We start from the raw sequence: 25,439 nt of genomic DNA on the forward strand, positions 1-25,439 counted from the left end.
CTGTTTTGATTTTTTCTTTTTCAATTTGTCATTCTCACCAAGCCCAATCATACATCAAGCCTCGCGTGTCCACGTGGCGCAGCCCAAAATCACGTGTATATAAGGTACCGATTCTCGAAGGCTCCAAGTTACTACCAAGTAGCAGTACTACTGGTAGTACTACGACTCAGCGCCTAGCGAGTAGTGATTGAAGCTAGATCAGCAACAGGCACGGGGCAGTTGACTAGGCGAGTTAGGCGTTGAACCCTGTTATTTGACTAGATGTACCGTTTCTTTCTGTCCCGACCTGACCAACTACTACGGCGTATATTTACACACATTACTGTTCTCAAATTAGTCGCAAGCCATACTACGAGGATGACAAGTGACAAGTGTCCTAAACAAACGCCTGGACTCCAGTGATGGCGCGCCCCAGAATCAATGCTACACCAATCATTAGCACCGGGCCCCGTATGCCGGAAGGGACGGCGATTTCTAACTCGGTATAATACTCACTGTGAATGTCGCTCTGTCCCTCATATGTTTGCACCACAAACAGGTTGGCTACATGCCGGGCGATATGGTATTCGTCGCTGGTCGCATTTCCGCCGAAAACTTCCTGAAGTCTATCGAATGGTTAAGATCAGTACCATAATCCCGACTGGGAATGGGGATGAAAGTGGAACTGCATACATCCGAGAGTTGGCCAGGGCCCGGTCACAGTTTTGTCTTTTAATCATGGAGATCATTTCAGGGGTAGATTTGCCTTCGTCCTTGAGTCTAGCAACCTGGGTCGCTGCCAGCGTTCCGTAAGCAGCATCCGTGGCAGCATCCGCCAACTTCTTCTGGATTAACTGATACTTCGCCAGAGGGTTGCCCTTGAACTGCTTCCGCTCCAGGGTATAGGTCCGAGCACGGCTAAGGCAGTCTTCAAGAGCCCCCATGGCTCCAAAGGCAATTCCTAGCCGGGCACTGTTCAGACAGGTGAAAGGCCCAGTGAGGCCTTCAACATCGGGAAACATATTCTCCTTTGGAACCGGGCAATCGTCCATCTGAATCATACCGGTGATAGACGCCCGTAAGGCGGTCTTATTCTTGATAGCCGGGGTCTCCAAGGTGCCCGGGGGGCATTGATCACGTTCTACCACAAACCCGCGGATCTTACCTGTGCTCTCCAGCTTGGCCCACACTATCATGATATCGGAGATGGGGGAGTTAGTAATCCAAGTCTTCGTGCCAGAGAGCGAGTAATAGCCCTTCTTAGTAGGATGCTCTCGTGCAATTGTTTCCATAGAACCAGGGTCCGAGCCATGATTAGGTTCTGTGAGACCAAAACAACCGGCAATCTTTCCCTTGGCTAGCCTGGTAAAAATCTATCCTTTAGCTCCTGGGATCCAAACTCGTAGATAGCCGTCATCGCCAGCGAGCTCTGCACAGACATCCCTGATCGGTATCCGGAATCCACGCGTTCAACCTCCTTAGTGATCAGGCCCGACGCAACAGTGCTGGCGCCTGCACAACCATAACCCTCAATGCTGGCGCCAAGAAGGCCCAGTTCGCCCATTTCTTCCAGTATTTTGCGATCATAGTTCTCGTTTCGATAAGCATCTGGCAGATACTCACAAGTTAGCATTCATATCCATTATCCCTCTGCGCAACGCATTGAGGCTGTCATAGACAGGTGTCGGCGCTGCCCAAGCGGGGAGATCGCATACCGAGAACTCGGGGTAACAAGCGCTCTTGGCAATACTGTCGCGCCGTGTCTTGGATCGCCAATTCCTCCTCCGTATATAGCTCTGATGCAGCCAGAGGATCTTCCCAGTTGAAGGTGGTCGCGAAGCCGCGCATGGGCGCATTGAATGAAGCTGTGGGCGCCTTGTGCACATGGCTTGCCGACTGGAGGTGACGTGAAGCCGCACGGAGCAATGATCGATTCATGGTGAGTAGTATAAGGCGCGGTAAGAGATGGAAATTCTTCACACAAAGGTGGAGGCGACGTGAATAAGCTCTTTCTATGGATATATAAACGTTTTACGGCAGAATTGACAGCTAGTACGGCATACGTGAACAGAAATAGTAGTTGTTGCGGGGAAGCTGCTTGAATCGCCGAACTAGAAAAGGACGCCTTTCCCTCGGTAATCGCTCCGGGTGTCGGCCTCCCGTTTGGAAACTTCCGCATCCACCTTCCGCAACCACAGGGATAGCCGCAAGCCTGTTGATGCTCAGATCGGGTAAGATGCATCTCAGAAAACAGGGCCCCTATCATTTAATACATCCTATGGCAAGTGCAGGCGGATACTAGTACTAGTAGTATCCGGCATTTCTCCACCCGCTATTTATCGATTTCGGCTTGTGTTCCGTTCCCTCGGCAGCGTCGCCCAATGAACTAGCAGAACTTCATGTGTACCGTATTCGATGTAAAACACAAGGGGAGGGAGGGAAGAAAGAAAGAAAGAAGGAAAGAAATCAATAAAAGCAAGTCGCCATTATCGAGCCTTTAGTTGTATCGTAGAACGGCTCGTAGACATGTTGTCATCCCCGTCATGTCATGCACTCCGATCTAGCATCAAGCTAGATCGTACCCGTCTCGATTCTTATGTACGTCAAGATTGTTATACAATTGGTTCATTGACTTGAGAAACTTGAAGCACGACTCGCATTAGGTGATTCTTTGTGCAATGTCGCAGCAGTTTGGTTTGGTAGACGAAGTCGCCTCGCCGTCTAATGAGTGAAGCTAAGTGTACAGGTTGCGAAACTTAACAGTGAAGTCTGCCATCCTGCGGCAGGTTGAGGACAAGTTCCAGCTCCGACCTTCAAAAAGAAATCGGAAGATCCGTCTGTGAGTTGTAGGACACGGTCTTTGATATGGAGGTTCTTTCGGTTCATGCGGCAGCATCCCGAGTGAGGCCTCTCCCCATGTGGAAGATCTTGTAAATTAGGCTTCACCACGTCATAAAGATCTGCCCCAAAACGCTCTAATGCTGTATAGAAATTATTCAAAGCTGTAACCAGGAAAATGGATGTATAACAAGCACAACCTTGTCACGATTTGCAAAGGTTCATGGAGGGGGTGGCTTGAATCAGGCAGGCATTTGGGACTGAAGGAAGTCAAAGACCCCTGTAGGGAAATACTCCTCGTCAAAGCCCCACAGATCAGCCATCATAGGATCCACAGAGCCCTCCGAGAGACCTGGCTGTTGCTTCAATTGTGCCGCAGCAGATTCAAATCCACTGCCTCTCTCAGCAGACAAGGGAGCTATACCCAGTAGCGGAGGCGGGTGATTTAATATAGTATCCCGCTCACCCAGTGGCTGTGCCCCAGGAATGATTATGGGTTTGAACATAGAATTCTGAGAAGGGTCACGAAAGCTCTGTCCTGTGGGCTGTCCGTTGTAGGAGTTCCTTTTCTCCCACTCCTCAAGCCCCGTAAGCATTTTTCTCAGGCCACGGGCTATATGATGACTGAGGTGACGCTCGCTAGCTCGCCTACTGCAGGACAACATCAACTCAATAATCCGTCCAACCAAGGCCCGCACATATGCGATATCGATAGATAGACCTGCTGATGCAATAGAATTCTGCTTGCCCGGCTTACTAGGAATACAGCTCGAGCAGCTTCTTGCTGCGATCTTCAACAGAAATACAGCGGCAAAGGTGATCATGCTATGTAGATACAACGGAACACCGACCAAAGCTCTCTGTATATCAGGCTCATCCAGAACGACCAATAGAGTACCGATAGCAGATTCAATGGCCAGGTTTGCTCGTTTTTTCCGCTCGTTGGATAAGGGGCGGGCTGACAGTGAACAATGATATGTCCGCAATGCAACAGAATTGAGTTGTAGGCGGGAGAAATGGTAGTGTAGATAGACGGCTTTATAAGGGTACGCACCAACATAACGACTCCCGGCTATTCAATCTAACATGTTAGTGGCATATATTCAACCAGAAGACTTAAAAACAACTGTACCTAGGCGAGGTAACCATGCAGATTGCCACTCCTCAAGATCGGCGTCGAATTTGTCGATTGTAGTAAACTCGCTCTCGGGTACCTCAAGGTCGACATCAGGGCCAAAAGCATGGTATATACGAGTAAGGATGATGAATAAATCCACCTGGCTATGCAAACGCAGGTCGGATTGTGTTACTGTGGGGGACATAGTAAAAGTATTATGATTGGTGATACTCTTGTCCTCATGAATTATAGGTGGTCGGCCATAAGCAATGGAAAAATGGTGCTCTAGGGTCTATCATCATTAGTTCTTGCAATACAAAGCTTCAATGGAGAAGACTTACATAGAGAAGATACCATAATCTTGCTTGTTCTTGGTGCTCAGGTGAGCCTAGAGTAGCCTTTCTGTATGATTGGTGTAGGTTGCGCTCGGTTGCAATACGGACTGCATATCCCGATAGCTTCCAGCTGACATCTGCAAGCCAAAAAGCACCTATACATAATGCACGTAAATCATCCAAGGTATGGTGTCTATCAAGCATTGACTCTGATGCCAATTTCGCGAATTCGGTGTAACAGGTATCAAAAAGCCTTTCTTTTTGGGGCATATGCAAAGCTGTGACAGTGAGGATGGCTGCAGACAACATTGAAGATGAGTTTCGGACTGATGTGAGGTCCTTATGCACAAGGGCTATACCATCCCATAAATAGCGATTGAGTACCTGGTCAAAGAAATAGAACAACTCCTCCGCTTCTTGTAAATCCACAGTCCCTCGCGAGATAAGGTCAGTGTCGCGGTCCGAGGTATGATGCCGTTCGGGAGTACTTTCTTGAATATCACTCAGCTGGGTCACTTCATACAAGCTGCCCATCGGAGCAGTAACCAATAGTTTTTCTTCCCTGTCAATAGCAGTTTGCGATCGTTGCTGGGTAGTGTGGGAAGGCGGGTGGGATACTCCTGTTATTGATTTGGCACCACCATCGGTCGCATCTCTTCCGAGGTCGCCTCTCGAGGTATGCATGTCTTCTGTAGATACTGTAGACCCCCGTCGATCGCTCTTCTTATGTTGTGTTTCTGCTGGCTTGCCAACGGCTTGATAGTATGAGAGCTCTGGTAATTGTGCCTTTCTGAGTAAATCGGTCATTGCAAGCTCTATCGTTGTCTTCCATCTACACAGCGTGTACGGTCGGGTTAGCGGCGAGACATGCATGGTGGAATCCGGGACAAAACAAAGCAAAGCGCACGTACTCTGCTTCATCGTCGAGCAAAGTTTGGAGGCTCTTGTTTACGACACATTCCAAGCCCATGCGCCGACATCTGGAGCAGACCGATTCCCCTGCCTTCATATCACAACGAACTTTATGCCTTTTGCATTCGGTGCACGCACGTATTTTTCGCGAAATCTTGGGTATATGTATTGATTCACGTCGAGAGTTAGCCTCCGGCGCAGGATACGGCAAAGCAGCTCGGGAAGGTGAAGCGGACGACGCATCGCCATTGGCTTCGAAATCAAGGCGACTGCGTTTCATGGTATAGAAAAATTCATCGTTAAGGTCTCTGGTTGCAATGGGGTCTCGTTTCTTTTTATAGATATTGTCTACGGCCACAGGAGTGGATGCCAAGTGGGAAGAGGGGGGGAGGGATTGCAGAAGACACTAGTGATGGAGAGAATGTTAACTCCTCACTGCCTTAGGCCATACTGTTTAAGCTTACTGAAACCGTTCCTTTTCACTGGCCAGACCTAGAGGGGGGGGACCATAGAGCCTTAGGCGAAGGGATGGATGGGGATTATTAGCGGGGAAGTCACGTGGGAGTGTGTACACAGTATGTCCCTATGGACTAACCCCAATTAGGTCTAATTATGTATTCCCGGGGGCCCACCCGTCGCGTGTTCTCAAAGCTCGGCGCGCGTTTGGTCGCGGCACCACTCTAGAAACCTTTCCTGTGATCTTGTTTAAACCAAAAAGTAGTCCTGACTGGCTTACCTCGCCGTTTTCATCTTACAGCAGCAGGAAACTCATTATGGGTATTAAGCGTAAGTTAACCTCAAAATAACCACCTGTTACAGCACTACCGCAGAAGCTTATTTAGTACTAACTCCGAGTCTTCGCTACAGACCTATACCAGGTAATCGCGGAGAATGCCCCTGATGCGATCAAGGCGGGGGATATCAAAAACCATTTTGGCCGAAAGGTTGCTATAGTATGTCACGTCCTTCCTTTTATCAGCTGTGCAATAGGGCGCTGTCTGGCTAACGGGTGATCCCTGGAATCTAGGATGCGTATGTAACTTGATCGTTCTTGCGGGAACAAGACTAGAAACTAACATACCACAGCTCCATGAGTATCTATAGTTTCCTTATTGCCGTGCGCTCCGAGGGCCAACAACTCATGAGCGACACCGGCGAGACCACGTCGCATCTAATGGGCATGTTCTACCGCACTTTGCGAATGGTCGACAACGGAATCAAGCCCCTTTATGTCTTCGATGGAGCTCCGCCAAAACTTAAGTCTGGCGAGTTAGCCAAGCGTACCGCTCGAAAGGCCGAAGCTACTGAGGCTCATGAGGAGGCCAAGGAAACCGGCACAGCGGAGGACGTTGAGAAGTTTTCACGGCGTACGGTACGGGTTACGAGAGATCACAATGCGGAATGTAAGAAGCTGTTGAAGCTGATGGGCATCCCATACATCGATGCCCCCACTGAGGCGGAGGCGCAGTGCGCAGTCCTTGCACGGGCGGGAAAGGTCTATGCTGCGGCTTCTGAGGATATGGACACGTTATGCTTTGAGGCACCCATTCTTCTCAGGCATCTTACATTCAGCGAACAGCGAAAGGAGCCGATCCTAGAAATTCATCTTAGCCGCGCGCTGGAAGGACTAGATATGGACCGAGAACAGGTAAGCCACTCATAGTTCCTCCAGCAGCGCTTGGTTTTGCTTATGGCTTGCGGTATAGTTTATCGATCTTTGTATCTTACTTGGCTGCGATTATTTGGAGCCAATTCCCAAAGTTGGACCCAATACTGCCCTAAAACTGATTCGGGAGTTTGGGAGCCTCGAGAAGGTTGTTGAGCATATGGAGAACGATCCGAAGAAGAAATACGTTATTCCGGAAGATTGGCCGTACCAGGATGCAAGAGAACTTTTTCTCAATCCAGACGTGAGGGAAGCTAGCCACACAGACTGCGACTTCAAATGGGAGGCACCAGATATTGAAGGCCTTGTGGAGTTTCTGGTGAAAGACAAGGGCTTTAACGAAGATCGAGTGCGCAACGGCGCAGCCCGGCTCCAGAAGAACTTGAAGACTGCCCAGCAGTCACGTCTAGAGGGCTTTTTCAAGCCTGTGGCCCGGACCGATGAGGAGAAGGCGAACCTTAAACGTAAGCACGACGAGAAACTTCAGGAGCAGAAGAAACGCAAAAAAGAGGAGGCTAAGGCCAAGAAGGAGGCCAAGGCAAGACCCCGCGGTGCCGGGTGAAGGGACTCGCTCTCAGTCAAACGTTTTAGACGACGGGGAAGCTCTTGAAAAGGCGACGGCTAAGTAAGGGGGTCGTAAAAACAATGAGATGGCGTTGGCGTTGCGTGATAAGCTCACTGGGTTGTCGGGTTTGCTTTCGGATCTGAGGTACGGCGTTTCATTGACAGGGTGTAATCACTGAATGTAACTTTTGTATATCCTATGAATAGAACTAAAGTATTTCTACGAGTAAGAAAATAGAGAGATGCGATCGTCTCTAGCGCCTATTATCTTCGAAAACATGCCCTGTTTTTATCGGAGAATTTGCCATACTGGGTCGGTAAAACCAGGCCGCCATGTGCCGAGAGACGCCCTCTCTGAAACCCAGCTTGAATTCTGTGATCCCTCAGCGGATAAACATGAAAGTAGGAAAGATAACTCTGGATCAAATGGAAATACTCATTCTTCACTGTCAGGCATTACAAGGAATTGTTTCGCTGGTTGCAACAGTTCGTGCTGGGGTTGGGCATTGTGGTAGTGACGAACCATCATTGCACCTTAACACGGCGGATGTTGATTTCTCTGGTTATATTGGGAATTACGACCAGTCTTTGTTCTAGGTGGTGCAGCTGTTGGACTATTATCTCTAGATGACGAGGAATCGCTGTTGTTTCCGTTGTGGTTGGGGAGATCAGGTTCAAGAGCTTCTGGTCGAGTACTATATATCGTGGGCGGGGCAGTGGATGGATCCTATACACTGTAAGTAGGGCTACCGAGTGATCAAAGAGATCACAACGCTGGAACCTCATGACTAACAGATACCAACGGCGTAGCAATGAAATAGAGCCCATAAACTAGATATCCAAGCACATCAACCCAGCCAGAGGAGCTATTTATGTCGTGGCTGGGATTCCATCAATAGCCGCCATAGTGAGGATGATGCCGAGTCTGAGCCGAACATCCTTGAGGTATGAGCTGTCAGGATTAGCCTGGCTTGTCCAGGGTACTAGAGGGAAACAGGAAATCCATATCTAGCAAGAGGTAACCAGGGAAGATGTGAAATCATGATACGAGGTGGGGGTTGTTTGCTTGGGTATACATGCCCGTTATCTAGAATCAAATCATGGTCACGATCCTGATGATCAACCACCGGGCGTGCACCCACCGCAACACAAGTGGGTTTTAGCTTGGTAGACTACCAACTAATATCTCCCCCATATTACTATATTTGAAGCATAGGTCCACTATAAGCAGCACTCAGGGGGACGTGGGTAGAATGTTTCTTGTCCAGTACAAAACACATGATTCATACATGCCTACGACCAGCGCATTTGTTCATGCCCTATACTAGTCAATCGTCGGGGCACCAACCATGGATTGCGATCTATATTCTTCAAGCAGAGGAACCAATAACCACACGACCCGTCAGCGTCTCAAGTATGGAATTTCCCAAGTTAGGAGGAAACTCAAACAGGCGATCCATACATCATACCCCCTCGTGACCCAAACGGCACGAGGCGGCCAAATGGAAGCCTCCACGGGGGTTTTCCCACCACCGACAACATGCAAGGGACAGACAGCTCGACACCTTCCGTATAGCTTAGACTCCTACGGAGTATAGTCAACCGGCAAGCCGCCAGGAGGCTATGAGCTTGACCAAACAACAGATTCCAATGGCCGATCCCAATGGATGTCGAACACCCCAAAATTGGCCTAGTCGATCTGGAATTGCTGAGTCTGATACGTACAGAGCCAACCAGGCCGTAAGGTAGAATGGCCGAAGACAATATTGATGAATCATCAAGCTTCAAGAATTAAATAACATAGCCATGATGATTGCGACGCACTATGCTTGCCCTTGTCGTTGCGAGAGCCATCTGTGGATTGGGAAAAGATACGGGAATTAGGTACGTATGTATACATGGAAGGAAGCGCGTGCCACTCTTCTCTTCTTTCTTTATTCCATCAAAGGCATATGACGAAGATATGAATATAGAGATGCCGATCATACACTTGGGAATAATTCCCAAGGGATTGCTAGCTTAAGAATTATCTAGGGAAAAGAGAAAAACCAAGGAGGGAGGGGGATGGGGGGGGAGGAGGTGGAAAGCAGAACGCGTAGAAAGACTGCGCGAGGGAGTGAGGATGTGCGACCTGTCGATGAATGCAATGGATATCCACTTCATTACCAAAAGCTAGCATGAAGGACTAACTCTTATCATAATATTGATCACCCGAGAATACGGCCCTACCAATAATCTACCGAGAAAATGCACAAAGAAAAAAGGGAAAAAATAAGTGGGAAAAAAAAGAGGAGAAACAGCAGAGGGACTTTGACGTGTAGCTGCTTGGGAGTGAGTGATCTTGTGTCAACACCCGCTGCCCTATAAAGCGCGGATGCCCCGCGGCCTTCCACCCCTTCCGTCGTCGACTGCTTTTCCTTCTGCTTCCACCAACGATCCACGCTTACGCCTGTTGAACTTGAATATCATCTCGTAGACCTCGGTCTCCCTTATAACCTCGACTTTAAAACCACCAGTTATAATTACTCACTCTAAAGATGCCTCCTAAGAAAGCTTCCACCGGCGCAGAAGAAGACTGGCTCGACTCATGCTTCCTACCGTGGTATGCTTTTACTGATCTTCCCTCACCACCACATCGCGTCGGAGTGATCTTATTATCGTTTTTGTCGCGAAAGAGTGCTGATTCATTTGATATAGATATGATTAAGGATGCTATTCTGAATGTGAGTTGATCACGTTATTCCCGAGTCGCTTTGGGAGACGGATGTTGGGTCCAAACTTCTCCGACCGTGACACATCTGCACGGTGCTGGATCATCCCAACGTCCCGTCAGAAATTCTTGAATATTATCTCAAGCTGGTCGCTAACATGTCGCCCTCTAGCTGAAAGAGCGCAATGGTAGCAGGTATGTTAGTTTTGTTTTCGTCTCCCCGCGCAAGGCCCCGTTCAGCGACGTGGCAACCGCAGAAGGCATCCAAGTCGCGTATTAGGCTAACCTGATCGCCCCATCACAGTCGCCAGTCCATCAAGAAATATGTTTTGGCAAACAACAAGATTGCACCTGCATCTACCAACGCCTTCGATAGCCAGTTCAACAAGGCTATCAAGGCAGGCGTTGAGAAGGGTGAATTCACCCAGCCCAAGGGTAAGTCTTCAAGTCTTAATTTATTGCGCGCGCATCCAAGAGTCGTTCCCCTTGTGGCCACTGAACTGAGCACGTTATTTTGTGCGCCCTCTAATCTGTTATACCGTCGCGTATCCTTTGTTTTGATAAATGGTGAGCTGACGCGTCTCATCTCTAGGTCCTTCTGGACCCGTGAAGCTCGCCAAGAAGGAAGCTGCTCCTAAGCCTGCTGTCAAGGTAAGTGATATGTATCTTCTCTGTTTAGATTTTAACATGATTAATATTTATCAGAAGAGCACTACTACTGCTAAGCCGAAGAAGGCTACTGCCACCACTACTAAGAAGGCTGAGAAGGCCGAAAAGGCCGAGAAGCCCAAGACGACCACCAAGAAGACTGGCACTACTACTACCAAGAAGAGTGTCGGCAGACCCAAGGCGAACACCGCTAAGCCTCGCAAGGCATCTACTGCTGTATGTATTACCATCGGTCGCCCACATCCCGGAATTGTATTCTGACATCCAAGCAGGCTCCTGCCGTTGTCGACCAACCCAAGGTCATCGGCAAGACGAAGTCCGGTCGTGTGACCAAGACAACGGCCAAGCCTGCTGAAAAGGCAACCAAGAAGTCTACCAAGAAGGCTTAAAGTCAATGCCTGGCAGATCATATTTTTGAGCGACTAGTTGATTTCCTGTTCGATTTGGTTGACTTGACGTGGGCTTCGGACTGTATCTTTTCTTTTTTTGGGTTGTATCCTTTCTTTCTTCGGCTGTAATTTCTTTTTTTTATCTCTATCTTTTGTCGATGCGGTGACTGCTCCTGGGATATGTTGATGGCTTATTCTTTCGTTATCGGTAGGGTTGGCGTCTTGCGGTGGATATGGGAAACGTCTTATCTTTTTTTGTGTTTGATATTTATTGGAAGCACGCGTCAGCGGACAGTGCTACGTTGTGGAATGGAGTTGATAGCCATGCTTCTTGAGCGAGAGGCCCCCTATCCAGACCCAGTGTAGAATCGTAGATGCCCGGTTTGTGGTCTGGAGTCCAGATAAATAAGGGATGCCGAAGGTTCTTGTTGATCCGACAGCTACGTGAGAAGCATCTTACTGACTCTTAACATGAGCGCCAGCTATTGCAAATTCAAGGAGAGATGGGGCTTGGGACTGTCAATTGGGTCAATGCTCCTAAGTATTGGTTTCTCGTACATAGTATAATATAACGATGCATATTCGATTTTATGTGAACCAAGTACAGGTTCTCACATGAGGGGATAGGTGGACTCCTTCAAGCTCCCTGAGCCAATTCCAAAAATAGAAGATAGAAAAGTATCCACTCGGTGAGCAGTACGAAGTACTAGTATGTACGTAGGTGTTCGAAGAATAGCCTTGTAAGCACCTTACTTATGGAGGCATCATCAGCAGGCGGGTCTGCCACTTCGCCAGGCCCAGGATTGTGTCAAGACTGCATTCCAAACTTCTGATCAAATACACCACATATGAGTCTGTCCAGTACTCTAACATACCAGGAAGAATGATGGGCAATACGCTTAGGGGTTCATTGCGTCAGGATAGGACAGGATCGTTTGGGTGTGACGTTGGCACTGTCGATCATTAGCACAATATCCGCCGCGGTGGAATAAGGAGGATCAGGCTGAGTCTGGGAACTCGATTATGGCGTAATTCTGTTCGAATGCTCATACTAATAGTTTGTGAGTTACTCTGGAGGAGGAAGATAGCGACAGAGCACAGGAAAAGGAGTTGAGTTTGATAGGTGAAATTATCATTATCAATACAATAATCATTTCCGTTCTCGGTGATGGAAACATAACTTGGCCGAACCATTTCATTCCATGTTTCAAATACTACTTGGAAGCAACAATTGTAGCATGAGACCTCTAGAATACTTTCACGAGGATTGTATATATGTATACAATAGACTAAAATTGCCACTAGTACAGTTGCATAGATTATGCAGTTTGCCGCCATGTGTCCGTGAAGTGTCACTTGTCATCGTGATACATACTCATACACGGTACTTCGGGATGTATGTAACCGTTGTTTCAGTGTGCAGAGTATCAAGGCGACTCGGGATGGGCAATTTCTAATTGATCTTGGCGGATATATTCTGGGAACGGAATCCGATCAATCGGTCTATAGATTTTATGCAAAAAGTGTCCTACGCCGTATGTACTACTACTAAGGTTCCGTCCAGAGTAAACCTTGTCTTGAATTTTGTACCCGACATATTGTGTGTATGTACATACATATATCCGTGCATAGTACTCCGTACGCTGTGTGGATATCGTATGACCTAGATAGATCAAATCAACACTAGTAATGTACAAGTATTGTTACCTAATTGTCACTGTATATAACTATGACTAACTACCAGTAGTTAACTATTAGGAGGAGTGGAATCAAATGTTAGATAAAGCAGCACATGGCTGACGTCCTTATCTTCCATGATACAGCCGGGGAGGGATGGGAGCCGATCCTTACTTACCTATATAAATAATTACAATACGCAGAACTTCCCCGTTGCTGGAAGTAATTAAAGCTGACTAGTACTAGTACTTCATCAAAGCTGTGGAGCAAAAGATCCATCCTTACCAGGAACAATAACTGACACAGATGGGTCCTCTTCGGGTTTCTTAGCACTACGGAGTACTACTCACCAACCAGCCTCCTTTACCAAGTGTCCAGTGAAAGGGAAACTTGAAAGATAAGAATGAAAAGGAAAGCACTTTAGTTTCTCTGCCTGCCACGGGGCAATATCCATCTGTTTCTTTATCCGCCAACAATAAGGGTTCTGCGTCCATACTTATATTGCATTATATACACCCCCTTTACCTACTATACCCACTACTAACTACTCGGGAGGTACGGAGTGTGTAGATACATACATACAAGGTACCTCACCTCATACATACCCCATACAAGTCATACAGTGTAATACCCCCCTTCTCTAGGCACCTTTTCTTTTTTTTTTTTCTCTTGGTAAGGTTTTTCTGTTCTTTTCCTTTTTTCTTTTTTTCCCGCCTCTGTCTGCCCAGACCCAGAATTACATTACAGTCCATACCAAGTTGTGAGGTCTTTTTTCCCTCCTTCCCTTCTCTACCTAAGAATAATACCGTCAGTCTTGTTCCTCGTCCAAAGTCTCCCCCCAACCCATCATCCCCATACGCCCGACTTGTGTCTACTTTTCACACACACTCTCTACTCGTCCTCCCTCCCCACCTTCTCTAATTCGGCCTTTAATCAACAGCTCGTCCCTTCTACGTCTTTTGTCCGGCTTCTCTTTCTTTTCGCACTCATTAATCGTCTTGGGACCCGAACACGTTTGCCTGTGCCGGTATTTGGTCGACGTACATTTCGCCATTTTCCTTTCTTTTGATGAACATGCCAATCCGTCGCTAAATTTATGCCACGCCCTCCCCGGCTGGTGGCTTCAGCTCGATTCGGGGACATTGTACTTGCATCTTGAACCCTGCCATTGATCGGTCGCTGTCACTCCCGCCTTCCATCCCCCTTCCTTTCCTCGCTATCTTCCCTCCCGTCGTTGGCCGGAGACAGTCGACCCCGGTTCCCGCCCAGCACGCTGGCTGTTTGCTGAGCTTAATAGGCCCACGCAGGTCTCACGTCACCGTTCTATCCCCTCTTTTATATACACACCGTTTGGCGTTTCCATTTTGCGCCGGAGTCGAAACCTAGCGACCATGCCATCTTTTTCTAACGACAGCTCTTATCAGACGGCCACTGCCACGGCTACCCACCCTCGTTCTTTTGACTCGCCGCCAGGGAAACCACACGACAAAACTCCCGTCGGTAATACTTTTCTGTGGACAAACTGGCCCAATGGCGACACCAGTCACCTTGACACCCCCGGAAACGACCGCCAACCGCTCGCGAACGGCAGTGTGTATTCTTTGAATGGGCCTCGGTCAAGCGCCAGTTCTTACACTCGGGATCTGTCACACTCGAAAGATGGAAGCATGCACTCATTAGGCCATGTATCAGCCCGGGACCCCCGGGATGGTGGACGGCCTTCCATGACGCACGAACAGGATTTCGCGCGGAAATCTACCGATGCAGGTGCCGGAGCAGGTTCAGCGACGGCGTCGATAGCCAGCCAACAGCCTAATGGCACATCACTCAACCCACGATCACCAAACGGAAGACCTCTGATGAATGGGGATTATGCTCGACCTTCGGCCGATGGACTGGTTTCTTCGGATTCGGTGGGGAACGTTTCGGAATCGCAGCCCATCGACACAGGACGCCTCTCACCTGACCCTGGCTGTCTATCCCCGTCGCAGAAAAGCCCCCATCGGTATTCTTCGCCACCGCTCCCCTCTGGCACAGAACAGTCAGAACCGGCGAATTCCGGCCTTCGACATCGGCATACGCTACAGGTTCCAAGAAACACTAGCGGCCGTCGAAGTAGTCGCGACCACTCCGAGGATGCGGCATATAGCAGCGGACGATTGTCTCCGACAGGAGGAGTTCGTCGTACCTCTTTTAGTCTTGGCCGCCGGGCCAGCAAGACCAATCGCTCAGATACCTTCCTGGAAGAAGCTAATCCTGATGAAGATGCAGCCAGGTGGGCAGAAGCCATCAAGCAACGGAGGGCTTCAAAGAGGAGACGCCGGGATGACGACGATGACGACCGTGTCATCGTGGGAACAAAGGTGGATCAAAATCATGTGAACTGGGTTACAGCGTACAACATGCTCACAGGAATTCGGTTTACCGTCTCGAGAATTAATGCGAAGATGGACCGGGAACTCACGCCTGCGGACTTTGAGGCCAAACATAAATTTTCTTTTGACATGTATGCCCTAGTTCCCCCATCCCCCATTCTATGGTCACTCGTTCTTTCACTTACACTGGACCCGTGGGCAGTACTGGCAATGAGTTAACACCTTCTGCCAAATACGACTTCAAATTCAAAGACTATGCGCCTTGGGTCTTCCGACATCTGCGAACGAAGTTCCGGATTGACCCTGCTGACTACCTAATGTCTCTCACAAGCAAGTATATTCTTTCGGAATTGGGCTCGCCTGGGAAAAGTGGCAGCTTCTTTTACTTTTCGAGAGACTATAAATACATCATCAAAACCATACATCACTCCGAGCACAAGCTGCTACGCAAGATTCTTCCAGAGTATTATAAACACGTCGAGCAGAATCCCAACACGCTGATCTCGCAGTTTTATGGCCTTCACCGTGTCAAGATGGCCTATGGACGCAAGATCCACTTTGTGGTCATGAACAACCTCTTCCCGCCTCATCGGGATATACATCAGACTTTTGATCTGAAGGGCTCGACGATCGGCCGTGACTTGCGTGAAGAAGACCTTGAGAAGAACCCACGAGCCACTTTGAAGGACCTGAACTGGGTCCGACGAGAGCGTCACCTCGAGTGTGGACCATCGAAACGGGAATTTTTCCTGGCACAACTGGAACGGGATGTTGAATTATTGAAGCGGCTCAAGATCATGGACTACTCTCTATTAGTGGGCATCCATGATCGAGAGAGAGGAAATGAGGAGAAGCTTCGTGACAAGACTCTGCAAGTTTTCCAACCCGGTGGTGATCGAGAAGAAGAAGCGAACCCGAACATGCTTATGCGCACGCCGTCGAAATTGGAAAATGAACGCAAGGCCCGTGAGCTACGAATGTCCCTCAAACGTGAACGCCCAGTGCCTCTGGACAAAGCAACCGCAAAGATGCCGGAAGAAATTCTCGACGAAAGAAAATTTCATGTCTTCTATTCTGACGATGGGGGATTCCGAGCCACTCATGAGAATGGCCAGCCTGGAGAGGAGATCTATTACCTTGGAATTATTGATTGTTTGACACATGTAAGTCAATACTTGATGGATGCAGACAGAGTATCCTGGATACAACGCTGACCTTAGATAAGTATGGCATGGTGAAACGATTAGAGCACTTCTTCAAGGGCCTGTCACATGACCGGAATCAAATTTCACCAGTTCCCCCGGAGGGTTATGGTGATCGCTTTGTGAAGTTCATCAAGGGCATCACTATGTCTAAAGAAGAAGCGGTACGTTGTCGGGAATCCCGGCAGCTAGGCAGAACATCTGCTGAGCGTACGCCTTCCGTTGAACGCACAATACAGGCGGCGGAGAAAGAAGCGGCCAAGGACGTATCGTTTACGCACCCTCGGACGTTATCGACAGTTAGGGACCCAACGGACACTAGTTCAACGGGTCCAACTTCGACACTACCGATCGTAGACGAGGCCGGCGAGGCCAGTAGCGTTGGTGGACAAAGTCAACATAGCCGACATGGCGCTCCGCCAGCATCGGAGAAGAAACTACCACCACTCCCCAATCAAGACCATCTTCGACCCGACGGGAAGAGAATGGCGATCGCTTGAAACGTGTTTTACTGCTCCCTTTCAGCGAACGATCTTCCATAACCTCAAGGCGATGAAATTCGGTCGATTCTCATGATACCCTTTTTGCAGCTCAAAATTCCTTCTATCTATCTTATTCTCGGCGCCGTGGGGTCTCTCGTCTTTGCCTGCGTAACGCATTCCTTCTTCCATTTACCTCCATCCAATCTCCGGAAGAAACCACTCTTGTGATACTGGCCATGTTACCACGATTGATGTGAGTTTCGCTCTCAGGCACCCTGTGCCTGTCTTCACAGGACATCTCCTTTTGCCCTTCCATATTTTCTCAGCTTCTATTTTCGACCGACTTGGTCTCAAGAATGAGACCGTACTTTCTTTAACCAGCGTGGCAAGCGGTATTTGATCATGTGTCTCAACATTTTTGAAGTATCTACCTACCCTCTCTCCTTATCTCTTCGCGACCCTTTCCTTTTTGTCTGTGTGTGCATGCGTGTTTATTCTATCACCCTCCTTTTTTGAAAGAGCGACTCGAGAAGTCGCCGCTTTGAGCGTTGGAGTCTGATCCACGCTGACTGGTTCTGGCTTTGTCTTTAGCCTCCCCTCGACTGCTTCTATATTCACTGTACCATCTTCTCCTTTGTTTGAAGTCAAAGGTCGGCCTTTCGACTCTTCCCTTTCTTTTGTTAATCTTTCCCTTTCCCCTGCTTTTCTACCTTGTATGTCGCTGGCTGAACGTTGTCCGCCATTGTTCTAGCTGCTTATTTTTTGCTGTCTTTTGTATACATGGATGGGAGAAGCGAATGCTTTAATTTTTGCATGAGCAGGTCTGAGCGGTTTAATTATGTGTGTTTTCTGTGTTTATTTTGTTGTTAGATTGATAGAAGACGCACAATAGGCGCTGTTCCTAGAGAATTGATACCAATCCGCTTTTGTTTCAGGAACAAAGGTGTCATAGATCCCGGTTCTGCTATCTGCTTATTGTAGAAATTTAAACCTGTATCCAGGTATTAAAAAAATAGCGACAAAAGGCGGGCTTCCAGCCGTGATAATCCGATCAGGACCCCATTGAAACCGTACCAAATGACTTCGTGCCGCTGTTTTTATTTTAAGCATCTTTTCGAGCCCATACCCCAGTTCATCCAACTCTCAAAGTGGGTATAGCATTCGTTACTTGAAAAACATCCATGAAAGAAACGCCATTCTACATGCCAGTTCAGTGCAGCCAGAACCCGGTGGAATAAGTGTAAAGCGACAAAAATAAAGGCAAGCAGAGTAAATGAACAAAAAGCCACCCAGTGACGCCAACTACCGAACTGTAAAGTGAAAAGGTGGGGAATAAATGTTAGAACGGTGGTGTTAAGACAATTTCCTAGAAGATTAAAGAAGTAGGGCAACCGAGTGAGGAGGCGTTTGATACGTAGGCTATCAATGAAGGCACATAACCCCGCTTGGAGACGATGACTGCGAAGGTGAAAAGAGGGGAAGCGCAGTAGATGCAGAATCATTCAGCCTTGCCTTGTGTCACTTTGGCAGCTTGGATGGCGGACATCTTCTGGGTCCAGCCTTGTGTTGGCTGAGGCTTCTTGACGGTGCGAAGATCATCAGTCGAGAATCCAGAGATGCGCATGTTGTAGTTACGTTCGAGAACAAGCTGAATATCGCGGATTTCAAGGGTAGATGACGGACGTAGTTTGGCGAGACGGCAGGCAGCGGTGATCACGTCGTCCACGAAGTCATCGGCCATTTGGAGGATGAACTGATTAATGTTAGATAAGTCTCATAGAAAAGGCGGCCGGGGTTTATTAGTAACGTTGAAGGGGGTAAGTGGAACAACGTACATCTTCAGCATCTGGAGTGAGTCCCTCACCCTCCCCTCCTCCAGTCACCTGGCGAACCAAGATGTCAAGCATTTTCTTACTCAGGACTCGCTGGCCTTCGCCTTCAAGGACGTACCCTGGGTGTTTTTGAATAGCAGGCTGACCCATCATACCCATAGCGCCGTGACTGGGACCACCTGACAGGGTTGGCCGCGCTGGAGCCATAGTGACAGGCTCCGGAGGAGGGACATTCAGGGTTTTTGGAATGGCCATATTGATATTTCGTGCCGAGTTATCAGTGGCTCTGTTGGGAATGTAGCCCTGAGGATGCGCATGCGAGTTGGTCGCAGGCTGCGGCATGTTCTGCTGCTGGCCCATGTTATTGTTTGCGTTGTTATTTGTATAGTTTTGAGCAGCCTGAGCCATAGCAGCTTGCTGGGACAAGGGACGTGGGGGCCCTTGCACATTAACTGGCTGAGCTGTAGTAGGCGTAGGCGTAGAGCCGTCCAAGTTAGGTACTTGCGTGAAGGTGACCTGTGAGCCAGGTGCTCCTGGCTGAGACTGGGCTTGCGGCTGCGGTTGTGGATGCTGCTGCTGCGGCTGCGGCTGCGACTGCGCTTGGGGAGGAACGACTGGTGGTGCGGCAGGAGCGGCAGGAGCGACCACCGGGGCCGCCTGTGCAACGGGTACTTGACCTTGTTGGGATACTGACGGTGACATAGCTGTTTGGCTAGCTTGGCTTCGTGCGGCACTTACCGCAGAAGTGATAGTATGAGGGGCAGGTGTCGGGGCCTGTCCAGGATGCATTGACACGGGTGTGTTTGCGGGGCGACCATCCGAACCAGCAGGGACAGTGGGAGCTGGTGTGACACTGGCACCTTGTGGTTGACCTGTAACGTTCTGTACGCCTGCCCTCTGTTGCTGCGCCTTGAAGTTTTCTTGTTGTTCTTTGAACTTGGTCAAGAAGTCACCTCCTTCTCGGTAAAGCTTCTCTGCCGCAAGCTGTCGATTTTTGAATTCCTGTAGCTCCTCCTGGGTCATATTTCCGGCGGCCTGGCGCTGGCTGAACTGCTGACGTAGCTCTGCTACGCGCGCTCTACCGATCTCTTGCTTCTGCAGCGCAATGCCGTATCGTAACCTGGCCTCCGGAAGCCATGACTGCGCTTGTTCCTGGCTAATATTGGGAGGAAGAGAGAACTGCAGACCATTGACTTTTTGTTGGATCTGAGGTAGGAGCTGATTGAAAGTCTGAGGGTTGACCGACTGCGGCCGCTGACCGGGCTGGCCAGGCTGTCCCTGGAGCTGTTGTTGCTGAAGCTGGCGGTTCTGTTGGAATGCTCGCATACCTTTCATCAGACTTTGGGATATCTGAGTAAGCCTCGAGTGCGCGTGCTGATATTCTGTGCTCTGAGGGTCGCGGTTATTGAGGACCTCCCAAAAGTTGCGCACCAGTTGGGTGTGTTGACTCTTCTGCTGCTCGGTGAGATGAGGGAGCTTCTGGACTTGATCGGTCCGGATGAGATTTGAGTGCTGGGTAACCATGGGCTGAGCCGCAGGAACCTGTGAGCCGTCCATTCTCTCGATGATAAATTTGACACAGAACAGAAGCGAACGTATGGGTTACTATCGATATGGGTGGGCCGAGGGTAGATGTAACCCTGAAAACAAGGGAATGATGGGTTGAACCCGTGCGACGGTTGAATCGTTAAGCTACGTGGAGGAGGCCACGAAGCGACCGGGCAAGCGTTGGCAGAGTTCAAGTCAAGTAAATGGCGTGAGGGGCGATAGCTGGCAGGAAACACTGCAGTCCCCGTCAGAAGGGATAGATTGAACGAGCGATTCGGGCTCAGAATAAACGATGGATGGCGGAGAGTTTGGGAGCCTTAGGTCTTCAGGTCTTGGCATTCGGTGTTGCTCCAAAAGCGGTAATCTGGGGTCCAGTGACTTGGTATCACCTTTTGCAGTCGAGCATCATATAATCTTCTTCTTCTTTTTCCCTTACACTACCTTCGAAGATTTCTGTTTTCTCTTTTCCTTATGTCATATATTTACCTGATTCCTACTTTTCAGGACCTCGGTCCCAGATTGTAAACCATCCAGAATCCATTATCAAATACTATGTATGCTCCTTTCAACAGACGTGAATGTGCTACCTTTCTGCACGATAATTATTGTCTTGTACTACAGTCCTCATGGAAGTAGTTGCATTGGTGAGACTACTAGGACGTCAGGGATGGCAACACCAATATAATAAGACGGACTCCACAAAACGGCTATTAGCCCGAGCTCTTGATGACGAGTACAGCAGGAAATCCTCTGGAAAGCACGATATACCACTGGTCCAGCAAAGTGGCAACGCTACCAAATAACCGATCAGCAATCACCTTGCTATGAATCACATATCAGGGCCAATAGATATGAGAAAGACCCGACAAGCGGTGTATCAAAGGATTCAAAGCATCCCATTCGCCTCGCAAGCTTGACGCGAGTCGTCATAGGCCGGGCATAGCACTGAGAATGGAATGGGAATCTCAGCAATTGGGCAAACTGACAACATGATTCCAAGCAGCCTTGACTCTGTAGCCCGCGCAACGACCGCATCCTCATGACAGTCGAAGAGCGTAAAACTAGATAAGTCGTTCAAGGATTTCGTCTGTGGCATGTTTGTCAGACCCAGAATGAGTTCACGGGATTAAAGTGCCGTATCTTGTTGATACCTTATGTGAACTCAATGTGGCACGAGCCCTAGGGCGAATGTTGAACCGTCGGGGCCAAGCAAGGTTCACTGCAGGGACTTGCAGCTCGTGGCAGAACTTTGACAGAGATTAACGGTCGGCTAAGACTTACGATCTGTCTCCCTTGCATGATATCTGAGTCACTGAAACAGAGCGTAAAGAGCCAATCATCCAATCAAGCCACCCAAGTCTCGTTCCATACCACTGACACGGGTTTCTAATGTTCTCTTCCTTTTCTCTAGCTCTCGGATCTCATCCATTTCCTGTTCAATATCGGCATCTGTTACATCGGCTATATCTGGTTGTAGTGTGCCTGAAGATTCATAATCGTCAAAGTCACTTCCATATGAGTGGCTCATCTTCTCCAACTCTGCGGTATTTCTCGCCACCCGACCCTCTAGGTCGAGAATCGAGTCAGTAATCAGTTGATGACGATAACGGAGACTCGCGATCTTTTCTTGCGCCCCTGAGACCGGACTTTGAGCCAGATAAGTAAGCATGTGCTACAAGCCAGAAGAGTGAAGCTATGATTACTTACTAGACGTTGCAGAGGATTTCTGCGCCTCGGAGAAGCACTTCAACATCGACTTCGCCACGCCCTCTAGAGGAAGTACCTGCTGAGCGTTTGATTTCCTCCATCATATCCGACCCTAAGACTCTTGCAACAGCGGATTGGTTTTTGTTATTCCTGGCTGCATAGATCCGACTGGCCATTGACTCCCCCTCTATCTCAGATGGAAATACTGTTCCTCGGCGGGTTGACCGACGTTGTGAAGCATTGATTGCCTTCACAGACGGGTCTGTTTGGAAAAGAGCTCGTTCATGGGTCTCTGTATCGCGAATAAGAGCGGTGATGTCGTGGGGGCCTAAGAGAGCGTTTGTGAAGATCCGTGGTGGGGGAAAACTGGAGGGGGTCGATTAGCAAGTTGCTGGAATCCTGGGATGGAGGATACTAACGGTAGTTCAGCAATGGCATTGGAGGAGAGTATAATCTGCTCCAGATGGCTATCAAGCAAAGACATCGCGGTTGTAATCCTGATGCTACCTCGGTGCTATGCTTGCGTACTTTGTAAGTCGTAGTTAGTAGGAGTAAACATGCCGCCGAGTGCGGTTGCCAAGAGGGCCTGCCGAAAGCTGCGTTGCTTTTCTTGATGCCTCAGGCGACGGCCGTGGACCGTGAGTGGCAACCCAGCAGCGGTCGGCCATGGGAAAAGGGAATTCGTTACAATCATCCTTGATCATCCGTTACGTGAGATGCCTTAAGCAAAACAGAGTCATCTGACAACCATCTAATTGCTATTGTGAGGCGAAGCTTGTACCTTGCGCAGGTGACCTGTTGCTTCTGAGGTCGTTACTAGGTAGTTAACAAGCTGCTGATACTGACTAAGCCCGGTTGGTTCTCTCGCTGTCCATCATCATCATCCCAAAGCCCAAACCCTTGACATCACATCAACCACCTCATCAACATTCTTCCCACCCCCAACGATCATCCCCCTTCATCATCCTCACTGTTCCACCATTCTCCTACCCGCATACCCCTAGTTCTTTTGTTTTTCTCAAGTACTTTCCAGGGTCCTCCCCGACCTAAGTTCTATTTTATCACCCCCCTTCTGTTCCCGGTACCGCGGTCCTCATTGCTCAGCTGAGCTTACAGCTGGAAACCGAAAATATGCCGGCCGAGAGGCGTTCCTTGAGATCAAACAGCAAGTCGGATAGCTCTTCATCTGCTAACGGTGAAAAGGCACGCTCGACTTCTCAAAACTCAAGCTCCAATAAAGACAAGGTCGCGCCCACCCGCGCGGCTGCCAGTAAGACCAAAAGCACGAGAGCCGCTTCTTCCAACAACACTTCGAACTCCGGCATGGGTGAACAGCGGGATCAGCCACGCACCAACGGCTCGGAGCCGACGGAAAATGGGTTGAATGGCTCTGAGGATGTTGAGATGGGAGAGGATACGGCAGGTGCGCCTACATCCTCATTCAACGCCAGTAAGGATCGGAAAGGTGACGAGAAGATGACTGTTGTAGTGCCCCCTACCAAGGGTTCGAGGCTATCCGGCGATAAAGGTCAGGACCAGGAAGGTGATGTCGCAATGGAAGGTGCGGAGGGCGATGAGTCCCAGAAGCCCGAGCCAGAGGTTGATCCTAGAGCCAAGGCCATCCAAGGTTGGTGTTCTTGTATATCTTCTATGCATACAGTGCCATGGGAGCCTGCTAACGACCCTGCCTTCATTTTAGACATCAAGACCAACTTTACCCTTCTCGAGCGAGCCGTCGCCCATTTCGACCCCAGATTTACCCTCCGTGTCTTGCGGTCGATATCCTCGATGCGCAAGCATATTACATCTGATGTACTGGCGGAAATCCTTGTTGAGAGCTATCCCCCATCGAGTCCCACCGTATCCTTCTTACTTGAAGCTATCGGTGAAGCCGGTGCTTTCGAGAGTGCGGTTGCTAGTTCCAAGATGGACGTCGAATCGGAGAAGACCAAGTCAAATTCCAAGGAGATTCTGCCAGAGATCGATACTTATCTGTCTATACTCGTTCAGATCTATCTTTACGACAGCAAGGAGATTCAGCGTGGTGCTAAGTTTTCAACGAGCTTAATCGAGCGTCTGCGGACTATCAATCGCCGCACTCTCGATTCCCTCGCAGCTCGCGTATATTTTTATTACTCCCTCTTCTTTGAGCAGATTGCTCCCCTCCCCCCGTCTCCTGCTGCCACGGTTACCACGATTCGCCAGCCATTGCTTGCAGCCCTCAGGACGGCCGTGCTTCGCAAGGATGTTGACACCCAAGCTACCGTGATGACATTGCTCCTGCGCAACTACCTGTCCACGTCCCATATCTCACAAGCAGATCTGCTTATCTCTCACAACCATTTCCCGCAGTCCGCGTCAAACAATCAGATTGCCCGGTACTTGTACTACCTGGGCCGTATCCGTGCTATCCAATTACAGTACACGGATGCTCACGGACACTTGATCGGCGCTACCCGAAAGTCACCCTCCAGCCACAGTGCGCGTGGGTTTTACCAAGCCTCTCATAAGTTGCTCGTGGTGGTGGAGCTTCTTATGGGAGACATCCCTGACCGTGCGATCTTCCGTCAGCCTGCTCTGGAACGTGCCATGCACCCTTACTTCTTGCTTGTCCAAGCCGTAAGTGTAGGTGACCTGGATGGCTTTTTGAGCATCGTAAATACGCACAGTACAACATTCCGCAAGGATGGCACGTACACCCTCATTCTGCGCTTGAGGCAAAATGTTATCAAGACCGGAATCCGGATGATGTCGCTATCTTATTCTCGAATCTCCCTGCGAGACATTTGCCTCCGCCTGGGGCTGGACAGTGAAGAATCAGCAGAGTACATCGTTGCTAAGGCGATCCGGGATGGTGTGATCGAGGCGACTCTGGACCATGAGCGAGGATTTATGAAGAGTAAGGAAGTTGGAGATATCTATGCGACTAGAGAACCTGGCGAGGCATTCCACGAGCGAATCAGAGCTTGCTTGAGTCTCCACGACGAGAGCGTCAAGGTTAGTTCTACCCTGACTCATTCCTCTGTATCTATCCTTGTACAGTGGACTAGGTAGAGCGCTTACTCACATTATGTATTTGATAGGCTATGAGATTTCCCATGAACCAGCACCGCCTGGAACTGAAGAGTGCACAGGAGGCCCGGGAACGCGAACGGGAACTGGCCAAGGAGATCCAGGATGGTGATATGGATGATGAGGATGCTGGCGCCGATTTTGACGCCATCTAATGCTTACGAAAACTGTCACACGGCGACGTATAATCCTGCCATGTGTTGGGACTGGGCCAAATGGGCCGGGGTGGGTTTCAAGTATTGTGTTTTATCTGCAAATCTGTTGTTTCGGGTGCGTAGGAGGGGAATGTGCAGGATTGAGCTTTGCCGGCGTGACGTTCCCTGTCTCCTATATTCTTACCAAACCATTTCCGTTGTGCACTAGGG

General features: G+C 49.3%; 8 protein-coding genes across 8 annotated transcripts; 4 read left to right on the top strand and 4 right to left on the bottom strand.

The window, feature by feature from the left end:
• Nucleotides 1-376: 376 nt before the first annotated feature.
• Nucleotides 377-1,917, bottom strand: ABOM_005221 (glutaryl-CoA dehydrogenase; the record flags this gene model as incomplete). Its single annotated transcript, XM_022532350.1, has 4 exons — nucleotides 377-605; nucleotides 673-1,341; nucleotides 1,419-1,587; nucleotides 1,695-1,917. The coding sequence occupies 4 exons, from the start codon at nucleotides 1,915-1,917 to the stop codon at nucleotides 377-379; spliced, it is 1,290 nt and encodes a 429-aa protein (XP_022389685.1).
• A 1,142-nt stretch (nucleotides 1,918-3,059) lies between these two features.
• Nucleotides 3,060-5,461, bottom strand: ABOM_005222 (transcription factor; the record flags this gene model as incomplete). Its single annotated transcript, XM_022532351.1, has 4 exons — nucleotides 3,060-3,889; nucleotides 3,950-4,226; nucleotides 4,276-5,101; nucleotides 5,181-5,461. The coding sequence occupies 4 exons, from the start codon at nucleotides 5,459-5,461 to the stop codon at nucleotides 3,060-3,062; spliced, it is 2,214 nt and encodes a 737-aa protein (XP_022389659.1).
• Nucleotides 5,462-5,954: 493 nt separating this feature from the next.
• fen1 (multifunctional nuclease RAD27) lies at nucleotides 5,955-7,409 on the top strand (the record flags this gene model as incomplete). The annotated part of the gene is made up of 4 exons (XM_022532352.1): nucleotides 5,955-5,967; nucleotides 6,049-6,134; nucleotides 6,251-6,829; nucleotides 6,888-7,409. 4 exons carry the CDS (start codon nucleotides 5,955-5,957, stop codon nucleotides 7,407-7,409), a joined length of 1,200 nt encoding a protein of 399 aa, XP_022389686.1.
• Nucleotides 7,410-9,948: 2,539 nt separating this feature from the next.
• Nucleotides 9,949-11,179, top strand: ABOM_005224 (histone H1/H5 family protein; the record flags this gene model as incomplete). The annotated part of the gene is made up of 7 exons (XM_022532353.1): nucleotides 9,949-10,013; nucleotides 10,089-10,134; nucleotides 10,294-10,316; nucleotides 10,426-10,556; nucleotides 10,714-10,772; nucleotides 10,827-11,006; nucleotides 11,063-11,179. 7 exons carry the CDS (start codon nucleotides 9,949-9,951, stop codon nucleotides 11,177-11,179), a joined length of 621 nt encoding a protein of 206 aa, XP_022389687.1.
• A 3,068-nt stretch (nucleotides 11,180-14,247) lies between these two features.
• On the top strand, nucleotides 14,248-16,933 carry ABOM_005225 (1-phosphatidylinositol-4-phosphate 5-kinase; the record flags this gene model as incomplete). The annotated part of the gene is made up of 3 exons (XM_022532354.1): nucleotides 14,248-15,362; nucleotides 15,434-16,394; nucleotides 16,457-16,933. 3 exons carry the CDS (start codon nucleotides 14,248-14,250, stop codon nucleotides 16,931-16,933), a joined length of 2,553 nt encoding a protein of 850 aa, XP_022389688.1.
• Nucleotides 16,934-18,413: 1,480 nt separating this feature from the next.
• ABOM_005226 (putative transcription initiation factor TFIID subunit 12) lies at nucleotides 18,414-20,304 on the bottom strand (the record flags this gene model as incomplete). Its single annotated transcript, XM_022532355.1, has 2 exons — nucleotides 18,414-18,668; nucleotides 18,751-20,304. 2 exons carry the CDS (start codon nucleotides 20,302-20,304, stop codon nucleotides 18,414-18,416), a joined length of 1,809 nt encoding a protein of 602 aa, XP_022389689.1.
• A 1,327-nt stretch (nucleotides 20,305-21,631) lies between these two features.
• Nucleotides 21,632-22,486, bottom strand: ABOM_005227 (uncharacterized protein; the record flags this gene model as incomplete). Its single annotated transcript, XM_022532356.1, has 3 exons — nucleotides 21,632-21,941; nucleotides 22,003-22,368; nucleotides 22,422-22,486. 3 exons carry the CDS (start codon nucleotides 22,484-22,486, stop codon nucleotides 21,632-21,634), a joined length of 741 nt encoding a protein of 246 aa, XP_022389690.1.
• Nucleotides 22,487-23,133: 647 nt separating this feature from the next.
• Nucleotides 23,134-25,229, top strand: ABOM_005228 (proteasome regulatory particle lid subunit RPN3; the record flags this gene model as incomplete). The annotated part of the gene is made up of 3 exons (XM_022532357.1): nucleotides 23,134-23,629; nucleotides 23,702-24,999; nucleotides 25,086-25,229. 3 exons carry the CDS (start codon nucleotides 23,134-23,136, stop codon nucleotides 25,227-25,229), a joined length of 1,938 nt encoding a protein of 645 aa, XP_022389691.1.
• Nucleotides 25,230-25,439: the final 210 nt, after the last annotated feature.

Source organism: Aspergillus bombycis (genome assembly GCF_001792695.1).
Source record: "Aspergillus bombycis strain NRRL26010 chromosome Unknown contig00036, whole genome shotgun sequence".
Lineage (NCBI taxonomy): Eukaryota > Fungi > Ascomycota > Eurotiomycetes > Eurotiales > Aspergillaceae > Aspergillus > Aspergillus bombycis.